Source organism: Vigna unguiculata, chromosome 6 (assembly GCF_004118075.2).
Source record: "Vigna unguiculata cultivar IT97K-499-35 chromosome 6, ASM411807v1, whole genome shotgun sequence".
Classification (NCBI taxonomy): Eukaryota; Viridiplantae; Streptophyta; class Magnoliopsida; order Fabales; family Fabaceae; genus Vigna; species Vigna unguiculata.
Window position 1 is genome coordinate 14,509,849 of NC_040284.1, and position 11,733 is coordinate 14,521,581.

Sequence of the window (11,733 nt, forward strand, 5' to 3'; positions counted from 1 at the left end):
CTTAATAGGACGACTTTTATTAGGTTAAGTTTGGGAAAATGGTAAGGAATTCCAAGCTTGGAGAAAAATATTCAAAGAAAACATGGAAAAGATATCACCTTATGTGAAGATTTTACATATCAAACCTATGTCAAGCAAGAAATCTTTAAAATACCTTAATCTTGATTAATTTTTGATGAACCCGAGAATCCTAGTAAAGTTTTCTCTAAAAACTCTCTAATTTCTCTCTAACTATATATATATATATATATATATATATATATATATATATATATATTATGATTTTAATTTGAAAAACTTGCCTTTAAAATAAGAAAGAAAGATAACTCTTTAAAAAAACATTTTTTGAGCATTTTAATCGATTACATAAGTTGTCTAATAAATTAAAATAGTTCATATCGGAATTCCAAAAAACAAGAACTTGTTGTTTTAATTGATTATATTCGTAACCTAATTGATTAATAGCTTTTTAGTTTCAAATTAGTAACTGAGGTTGCCAACTTACACTACGTTATTGATTTAATTGATTAACAGTAAGAAAATCAAATTTTTCAAAAATCATTTGTTTAATCAATTATATTATGTTCTTAATTGATTTATATGAAAATCATTTTTATTTTATGCAATTTTGTACCTAATGAACATGTATTTTGTAGGGTTAATGTCCATTTGGATATGTTACAAATTTCATTTATTTTGTTCATTGTTTGTATTTTATTTGTAATAAAGAACTCATTCTTTGTTTTGTTAAATTTGACTTGTGACTAATAAATTTTCTATTTTGTATATCTATAAATATATATATATATATATATATATATATATATATATATATATATATATATTAAACCTTAATTTATCGACTTTTGAACGTGTCTCGAAAGTGAATCACAATTTTTTTGTTATTTTTTTTATTTATTATTCTCTTTTATTGACTTAAGGGTTAGACGGTCATTTAAAGATATAGTAATAATATTTTAACAAAGTTTTTTTTTGACATATTTTAATAAACAACCATTTTTGATAAAAGAAATCCTAAAATTTTATTATTTTATTTTTGTAACTCTAATAATAGAAAGTAATGATAAAAATTTATTTATCATGAAAAAATAATTTTTTTATAGATATACCATCTAATTTTTATAATAAAATCAATAACTCCACTGAAACTTACAGAAATTAGAAATTAAAAACTAAGAAGTAAATCATCTCTTATAAAGAGTTCGATCCAAAAACAGACAATTTTAAGTAAAAAAAATACATAAAATTAATTAATCAACGACCACTAATACATAAGACTAATGGTTGAACGATTTATTAAACATAAGAAATTACAGATAACATGTAAAGCTTTGAATGTGAATACGTAGTTTAGATTTCTTCATAGAAATAGTTCTTGAAAAGCTCCATATGTTCCACTTGAAAGTGTAGAACAAGAATAACAGAGCCATCACCATCTGGACTTTGGGTAATCACTGCCCTCTCTTGTGCAGCTTTACCTGCCAGACCTGAATACACAGGCTTTCCCCAACCAAAATTTGCTTCATGCATCGGCATACTAAGCCAACTTGTGATGCGTAGGTTAGGGTTTCCAAAAAATAATACATCCTTACCTTCATTTGCTCCATAGTACAAAGTTCTCGCTTTATTCACATGCTCCTGACCTCTAATCACATCTATCTGTAAAAGAAAAAAATAATTACTTTATACAAGGATAATGATATTTCAACAAAAGTTTTTGACAAGTATTTGACAAAGGTGACGTGACAGCGATTTTTTTTAAATTTTAATTACGAAATGGTTAGTTCACACGTGCAGCGGAAAGAGAAACCAAAATAAAATTAAATGTCAGTTAGAGAGAGAAAGTGAAGAGAGAAAAGGGGGAAAGTGAGGTTGGGGGGTTGCAAAGTGAGAAAGTGAAGAGAGAAAAGGGGGAAAGTGAGCCCGTCGGAGTTTGTGGTTCAGTGAAAGTGAGATTCCAGCAACCATTTCGCCGGGGGGGTGGAGGATAGTTATCAGTGAAAGCAAGAAAGATAGAGAGCAAGAGGGATAAAGCGAGAACGAGAATGAGAGAGTGATCGGAGTTAAGCATTGCAAATTAGTGGTGGATAATTGCAGTCATTGACGCCGTTTGGGTGGGTTACCGGAGGCAGGTCGTAGAAGAAGTCGTCGACGACAAGGAATTCGTCATCCCGAGCGTACACAACTGTATAAACAGCTGACGCCGATGTGGGTAGTAAGGACGCTGTATGTGGGGAGTTGAAGCAAAGTTTTTTGAACAAAACTGCAGGACAAACCAATAAACCTAATTAAAATGTGGTAATTGTAAGCAATATATGTCTGACTGAATCGAATATTATTGATGTATTTACTAAATTTAAAATCATTGTATTGGGTTTTTTTTTGCAGCTTTCTTAGTAAAGTTTGCCCAAACTCCCCAAACATATATGCATAACTCCCCACATCTGCGTGACATGTTTTACACATGATTGTGGAGTTTAAAAAGCACAAAATTCAGTGAAAGCAGTGTTAATTGGAGGTCTGGACTTCGTCAATAATTTGCATAATTGTTTATGCTCCAATAAGGAGATTTAAATAAAGTTGTGTACAATATGCAAGCAGTACTGATTAAGTTGAACTCCACTCCCTAAGTAGTTGCACTTAACTCCCCACTTACCATTACAGGTTTGAATTTGGCCTCTAGTAAGTCTACACTCCCACCAAATTACTTGAATTGGGATTGGATAATGGAAAGGAATATTTGTTGGGTTAAATCAAACACAAATGATGTGTTTACACATTATATTAATTGTGTTCGCTTTTTCTGTAGTTTTGTTAAAAAAGTTTGCCTTTACTCCCCACATATGTATGCATAAGTCCCCATATCTGCGTCAAATATTTTTTACCGGTTTGTGTAGTTGAAAAAGCACAAAATTTAGCGAATGCAATGTTAATTGGTGTACTGGACTTCATGATTGACTTCGTCATTGAGTTACATCATGACCATTACTCGAATAAGGTGATTTAAGAAGAGTTTTTATTCAACGTGGAAGCAGTATTGAAAAAGTCCGACTGTAATCCCCACATAGGGGCGAGTAACTCCCCTTTTTTCTAACAGGTTTTTACTTGGGGTCCTCTGAGGCTACACTCCCACTAAATTAATTGAATTGGAATTGGGTTATGCAAACGAATATGTTTCTTAACGAATGAAATACGAATAACGTATTTACCAAATTTTAAATAAGTTTATTAGTTTGTCTTGCAGCTTTGTTCAAAAAACTTTGGTGCAACTCCCCACAAACAGCGTCCTTACTACCCACATCTGCGTGAGCTGTTTATAAAATTGTGTGCACATATTAAATCCACATACTTCACTTAATTCAAATTTAATTGGTCCATTAGACTTCGTGATTGTGTTACTTGATGGTCAATGCTCGAAAAAGGCAACTTAAGAATAGTGTTAGTTCAATGTTGAAGCAGTATTGCAAAAGTTCATGTGTATTCCCCACATAGTTGCGAGTTACTCCCCGCTTTTCTATGACGTTTATAGTTGGGGTTCTGTGAGGGTACACTCTCACTAAATGAATTGAATTAGAATTGGGTTATGCATACGAATATTTTTCTTAAGTCATGAAATAAGAATAACGTATTTACCACATTTTAATTAGGTTTATTGGTTTGTCCTGCAGTTTTGTTCAAAAAACTTTGCTTCAACTCCCCACATACAGCGTCCTTACTCCCCACATCGGCGTCAGCTGTTTATACAGTTGTGTGCACATATTAAATCCACATACTTCCGTTAATTCAATTTTAATTGGTCCATTAGACCTTGTGATTGAGTTACTTGATGGTCAATGGTTGAAAAAGGCGACTTAAGAATAGTGTTTATTCAATGTTGAAGCAGTAGTGCAAAAGTTCATGTGTACTCCCCACATAGTTGCGAGTTACTCCCCACTTTTCTATCAGGTTTATACTTGGGATCCTGTGAGGCTACTACTCCCACTTAATTATTTGAATTGGAATTGAGTTATGCATACGAATATTTTTCTTAAGTAATGAAATAAGAATAAAGTATTTACCACATTTTAATTAGGTTTATTGAAATATCATTATCCTTTATACAATTTCGTTTCATATGTTTTTGAGCCCCTTTTAATTTAATTAATTTATTTTGTTCATGCTATTTTATTTAAAAAAAATTTCACGTCAAACTATAAAAAAGAAGTGAGAAAGAAAGATATAAAAGTGGTGTTAAATACCTGTGAGCATATAAACTCATGTGTAATCATTTCAACAGCTTCCCTTATTTTCTGAGCAACATGACCCAAAGGAGATGATAAGATTTCTCCAACGTGCGATGATACTGATACTATGGACAAAGCATTTCCAATGTAATTCCTAGGGAGAGGTGGAATGAGTCTATTGCGAATATCACCACTGAACCGAAGGAGAGTTGGTTGATTCTCATCTAATCCACGAGCCTTAGATGCAGATCTCCATACATGTGCAGCAATAGCTTCAAATCTACTATAAGGTCGTGACCCTTTTGTTGATCCATCAGCATTGGCCTTGTTCTTCAACTTCCCCACTTGTTCTGTTGTAAGCTTCAACGAAATGGCACTTACCCTCTTGTTTTTCTCAACAGTGTTGTCACTTCTTCCTAATATGAGAGGCATAGGCTTGAACTCTTGGTGATCAAAGCGTGGGGGTGGTGGAGGGGCTGTGAACTTTAGCACAGTTCGATCCAGAAATGGCATTTCATGAGACTCTAATGTGTCTCCACGAGCCAACTTTGCCCATGAGTTGATGAAGTGAATGGCAGAAATACCATCAAACAAAATATGAGATACAACAACTCCAATGGAAAATGCTTCATTGCCAAGGAAGCTTGTTACTTGCACTAGTAACAAAGGAATATCCTGAATTAAAGTGTTTGTGTAATTGACTTTTGGAACCAAGTCATTGGCGGAGTCACCCAAAAAGTCACCATAATAGTTCACTGTTTTTGTGGATTCTGCTTCAAACAACATGGCTCCTTTTGCATTACAATCCACTTCCCATCTGCCACCTTCTTCTAATCTTCTCAATCTACCAGCCAATGGATAGTAAATGCACAAAATCTTGCTAAGAGAGTTTCTCATCTGTTGGACTAATGCGTCAAGGTTGTGCTTTGCATGGAAAACATAGATGGTCTGTGTATGGCACAGACGCGCCACTTGATCAATATCAGAGAGCCATTCAATACCCTCTGGAGTTGCTTCATTTGGAACCACTGTGTAAGAAGCTTTGATGCTTACCATTTTTTGTCAAAGCTTTCTATATGCAACACACACAAGAAAGAAAATGAACTTATAAAATCATCTTTATTTATAAGGTGGCATTATATGCCGATGGGTCCCATCTCTGATTGCCAATAAACGATGACATTTTCCATATATGTATTATTCCTATAAAAAAAATCAAACTCAGATGAACTTATAAAATCATCTTTATTTATAAGGTGCCATTATATGCCCCTCTCGAGGAATTTGGATTCTCTGCTGGTTTTTTTGTGTTGTTCCTCTATTGTATCTCCATAATTCACTGATTACCACTAATTTTGACGTTTTAAAATATATTAAAAAGATATTTAAAATATTAATACAGTGTATTTTTAATGCTCAACAGAAAACAGTACAAAAAAAATCAGTAGAGGATCTAAATTCCTTCTCGAGTATGGCCACGGCTAGGGATGTCAACGGGGCGGGTAGGGTACGGGTAGTAGCTTCCCCGTATCCTACCCGCTGGATAAATATTTGCCCCGTACCCGTACCCATATATGTCGGGTATCCGTTATGCGGGTACCCGTCTATTTTTTTCATATCCGCGGGTATCCACGGGTATCCACGGGTATCCGTGGATATTTACAAAAGTATTTTAAAAAATAAATATTTAACCATAATTAGTGTTTAGATCAACAAGTCCCCTTTCTCCGATTGATTCTTGAAAAACAAACAAATAAAAAATCTCTACCAATTTATATTGTAGTTTATTTTTGAATAAAATATTAAAGAAATTACTAACTTCATCAATGTCCACCTCTTGCAACATTGTATAAAGTTTCATGTTGTCCAATTTTAATCTAGAAGAGCCTTAAAACATAAGAAGTTCAGTAAAAAATTTTAACAATCACTTAATTAAAATATATAAGTAAATGTGTTAATTTCATTACATGTTGGTCCATAACAAGTCTTAGAGACACATCAATACCTCCACAGTATATGAAAGTAATTTACTCATTTGTGGGATAAGAATGTGACCACCATTATTGGATGAAGACTCATAATGTTGTTTACTAATATATATATATATATATATATATATATATATATATATATATATATATATATATATATATATATATATATAAGGTAAAGTTTAGCGGGTACGGGTATCCACGGGTACGGATACTGTGATACCCGTACCCGCCCCGTTAACATGCGGGTATCAAAAATACCCATACCCGCGGGTAGCGGGTATCCATTTTTAATATCCATTTTCTACCCGTTGCGGGTTTTATCCGCGGATACCCGCTGGTACGGATTTTTTTGACATCCCTAGCCACGGCACCCAAACTTTTTCATCTTTTTAATATTTTAAATCTTTTTAAAATTATGTGTTTAAAATTTGTTAAACTATTTATTTTTAAATTTTTTTAAATATATTTCTATTTACATCATATAATATTATATTGAAAAGTTAATAAAAATAAAATTAGGTATTTTTTATTTCTATTACAGAGTATAACATTTAATGTTAATAAATGTTAAAATATAAAATCAAATAAAATAAAGAAAATAAATTATTAAGATAATTTTTATTTTCTATTCTAATTGTCTTTCTAATTTTTTACATGTTATATTTATCTTTTACTCTTACCTGATTTCATTTTGTTATGTTACCAAGAAAAAAAGTTAAACAAAAATTTATTTCTCTGCCCTCATTTTTTATATCTTCTCATTCCATTCTTATAAAAGAAAAAAAAAAGTAATTTTCTCCGGTTTCACTTGGTAGTGAAATATGTTTAATATTTAACACTGTCTTTTTATCTCATGACCATTTTGTATATATTTTTTATAGGCAATTTTTAATTGTGACTTGTTTATCATAATATTTTAGTAATTATGTCTCTCAATTATTGATTATATTATGATAAATTATTTTTTAGTCTTAAACTTATTTTTTAAATAGGTATATTAATGAAAAACAAAAGAATAAATTCATTTTTTAAAATTGATAAAAAATGAGTAAAGATCAAAACATGACAACTTAGTTGCTCATCGCATACATGAACAATCCGTTAGATAGTGTAGTTTGTTTTATAGTTATAGCTATAGTAAAGTATTATTCCTTTTCATTGAATATGTGACAATAATGTTAAATATATAAATTTTAAGTATATTATTTTAGCTTTTCCAAAAATTTTGATTAAGATCCGTCACTACTATGGTGATTTTGATTTGATGGGTTACACTAAAAAAATCAAAATAAATAAATAATTTAAAATTGATAAGAATAATAAATTAAAAGTGATAAAAAGTAGATTAAAATATTATTACTCTATATATTATTCCTATAAAAAAAGTCAAACTCGGAAGAACCTTTGTTATCATGTTTTATCTCGTACATTAATGTGGCATTAAATGGAGTTGTTGAAAGATCTTCTTTATAATTAATTCACTTTTACTACAACCTTCAATTTCTGGTTTCTTTTTTTTCATGTCCATCCTTATCAATCAACATTGACATTAAGTGCGTTCTCGTGCATAGATTTACTGTAACAGAAGAATTGATAGTGATGATTTTGTGCAAAAAAGGTTGTTTGTTTGTGGTGAAAGTAAGCCATTGAAGGAGATGTATTGTGAGATTAGAGCATATTTTCCATCCCGGTTTTGAAGAGATTTGTGAGATAAATGTATCAAATTACCACTTTATCATTGTTTCATTCATTCTAATTTCACTCTACTTGCATTCTCTTGTGTGTTTGATTTTTCATTTTGAATACTTTTCATACATGAGATATGAAGAATAATGGGATACAATATAGTTGTCCTGATTCCAGCTTTCCACGTATCAGTTACAAATGCTTCGTTATCCAGATCCAAGTTACTTGTGATTCAAAATTATTCATTTTTTTTTTCTGTAATGAAAAAATTAAAATATTTTATTTTTGGGTTCAAATACATTAAGATATTTTTTTTCAATTAATATTTATCTATACTATTTAAATTTATGTACAAAAAATTTCAAAATTAATTACAACTTATATAATTATCATTTCATACTATATTTAACACCAAGGACAATTTGGTAATCTAACTTTTTCATGTATTAAATTTAATTTTTTTTAGTCACATTAGTCAAATTCTTCATAAATTTTCACAAAAATTACTCTCAAATCCACTCCACCATCACTCCCAAATCCATACAAAAAAATAACATAAATATCATCTTCTAATCAACCCAAATCAATCATCTTCCTCTCTCTTAAATCATCACCCACCTAAGAACACACTCTAAGAGTATGAAGAAATATTAAATTATATTATGTAATTAAAATATAAATTAAATTATGAAACAAAAAATTAATAAAAGAATTTAAATCTTATAACTACTTTAATTTTCATTATTTTCTTACTTTTGAAAATCTTATATTTTTTTTCTTTCCTTTGTATTTAAAAGTTGTATATAAACATAATTTTTATTTTAAATTATTTTTTATAAATTTGGTTTAATGAAATTTCCTAAACTTTTATAACTATATTTTCAATTTTAGGATATTTATTCTAATAACATTAAATTTTATACAATCATATAAAAATTTAATAATTAGGATTTTAGTGCTTATATTATGTTAAATAATTTTATATAATCATATTTTAATAATAATTGTAATAATTAAGAATCACGTATAAATTTAATAATAAAAGTTATTTAAAAATTTTTTACACAAACATTCAAAACAATTATTAATGAAGTTTTTAAAAGAATATCTTAATATATAAAATATTATAAAAAAATTATTTTCTTAAAATTAATACATCAAAATAAAAATATGATTATATAAAAATTGAGAAGACTGTAAAAGGTTTAAGAAAATCCACTAGTCAAATTCTTAAAATAAACAAAACGAAAAATATGTCTATGTATAAATATAAGAAAGAAGAAAAAAGATATAAAATAGAAAGAACGTTAAAAAGTCAGATTTTAAGGTAGAAAGAGAGAAGTACTACGGTGATACAACTTTTAGACAAAGAAAGAAAAGTATTGAAGGCATAATAAATTAAAAAGAAAAAAAATCATAAAAGATATATTAGATTTTAATAAATTTAAAATTAATTTTTAAAAGTACAACTTTACCTTTAGTAATATTGTATTCGTCAACCCAAAAGCATGACTTCACAGTAGGGATGGCAACGGGGCGGGGCGGGGACGGGTTTCGCTATCCCATACCCATCCCCGCATAAAAAATTCATCCCCATCCCCATACCCAAATCCAACGGGTATCAAACTTTTTTCCCATCCCCATCCCCACCGGGTAACGGGTATAATCTCGTACCCATACCCGTACCCGTGTTCTAACTACTTTAATATTAATTTTTATAAAAGAAAAAAGTTTACGGTAAAGAAAACATAATATTATGAAATATTCAATATTAGGAGGATTTTCTTCGATGCCAAATACCTTAAAATAAATTATAATTGTTTACATTTTATATTAGAATACCAAATAAAATTTCATGTGAACCAAAACATTTGTTAAATTTGCAAACTACAACATTGATGAACTTAGTTGATAAAATTAAAAAATATTTCAAAAAAATATAAAAGGAAAACAAATATTTAAATTAAAATATATTTTAAATGTTTGTTTACTTCAATTTTTTAAATTCTAATGAATATCTTTTTTATACACTAATAAAAGTTATAATATATCACTTGACCAAAATGACACAAAGAATAAATAATAAACATAATAGTAAAAGGAAAACAAATATTCAAATTAAAATATATTTTAAATGTTTGTTTACTTCAATTTTTTAAATTATAATGAATCTCTTTTTATACACTAATAAAAGTTATAATACATCACTTGATCAAAATGACACAAAGAACAAATAATAAACATAATAATAAAATTTTGACATAGATTTTGTATCTTTTGAACTTCAATATATGTTGGATAGTGACAAAAAAATATTCATAGCAATTACATTAAATTTTTATATTGTAGTAAATAAAAGTTATTTATACAATTAAAGTGGAAAAAATTACAGTATGATTAATAGTGAGTTATAAAATAACAAATAATTAGATAGAATATATCGAAATATTATTCTACATGATGAAAATAAACAATAAATAAAAATATTAAAAGACTAACAAATGTATGTTTTAGAAATAATTTGAGAGACTATCGAAAGAAATCGCACAAAGGAAATCAAATGTATAATTAAGGTATGATAAAATGAAAAATACCTTACAGAACTAATTATTAAATTATGTTTGAAGTGGTTAAAATTAAATAGAAATATCATTAGTGACCAAAAAATTTGTCATTAAATTACATATAAATTAGTAATTAAATTGGTCACTAAATCAAGTACAGATTCGATCATTGAATCGGTCACTAATTTAGTCATTGATTCAGACAATAAATCAACTACTACCATCAATGACGAAAAATAGTGACTGATATGGGTTACTGACTAAATCAGTCACCATTTCATGTTTTTCTTGTAGTGAATTATCATATACTATTCCTAAATATCATTATATATATATATATATATATATATAAAATTTTAACCACTTCAAATAGAATTTAAAGTGAAAAAATTACATTATGATTAATAATGAGTTATAAAATAAAAAATAATTAGATAGAATATATCGAAATATTATTCTACATGATGAAAATAAAAAAATAAATAAAAATATTAAAAAACTAACAAATGTGTGTTTTAGAAATAATTTGAGAGACTATCGAAAAAAATCACACAAAGGAAATCAAATGTATAACTAAGGTATGATAAGACGAAAAATATCTTAGAGAATTAAGAAAACTTTTCAAATATTAACATATAATTAATGGTTGAAAAATAACGAAAATTATTTTAATGAAACAAAAGAGTTCTTCAAATTAAACAAAAATTAATAATAATAATAAGTAAAGAATTTTTTTTATATTATCTTAAATTGAGAGTATAAACATTCTCATGTGAAAGAAAAATTTATAATAAATAAAAATATTAAAAAATAATATAAATATTCAAATGTGAGGGATAATTTTTTTTAATTAACATACATCATTTTAACATAATTACATAAAGGTTATGATAAAATAAAAAATATATTGGAGATGAGAATGAGTTTCATGACAAATGAAATAATTAAAAGAAATAAAAAATAGAAAAAAAAATATATATATATATAGGAGTTACTTGATTAATTGTGAATATTTTAATAATTTAAACGATAATGGAGATATGGCGGGGACGGGTATTATGGCGGGTATATGTACATCCCCATACCCATCCCCATACCCAACTGAAAAAGTCGGGGATTCCCCATACCCATACCCATACCCAGTCAATGCGGGGATTCCCCGTCAAAACGGGGACGGGTTCGGGCAATACCCATGGGAACGGGTTTATTTGCCATCTCTACTTCACAGTTGAATTATTTTTAGGC

At 28.5% G+C, this 11,733-nt stretch overlaps 1 protein-coding gene across 1 annotated transcript; it reads right to left on the reverse strand.

Annotated features, from left to right (window-relative positions):
- Positions 1 to 1,186: 1,186 nt before the first annotated feature.
- Positions 1,187 to 5,319, reverse strand: LOC114188972 (spermidine hydroxycinnamoyl transferase-like). The gene is made up of 2 exons (XM_028077660.1): positions 4,260 to 5,319; positions 1,187 to 1,680 (listed from the first exon to the last, which is right to left on the reverse strand). Exons 1-2 carry the CDS (start codon positions 5,298 to 5,300, stop codon positions 1,372 to 1,374), a joined length of 1,350 nt encoding a protein of 449 aa, XP_027933461.1. The 5' UTR covers positions 5,301 to 5,319; the 3' UTR covers positions 1,187 to 1,371.
- Between the last annotated feature and the right edge of the window lie 6,414 nt (positions 5,320 to 11,733).

Coding starts and splice junctions, on each gene's coding strand:
- LOC114188972 (XM_028077660.1), bottom strand. CDS start 5,300: ATGGTAAGCATCAAAGCTTCTTACACAGTGGTTCCAAATGAAGCAACT. Junction 1,681..4,259: donor ATGAGTTTATATGCTCACAG/GTATTTAACACC, acceptor TTTCTTTTACAG/ATAGATGTGATTAGAGGTCA.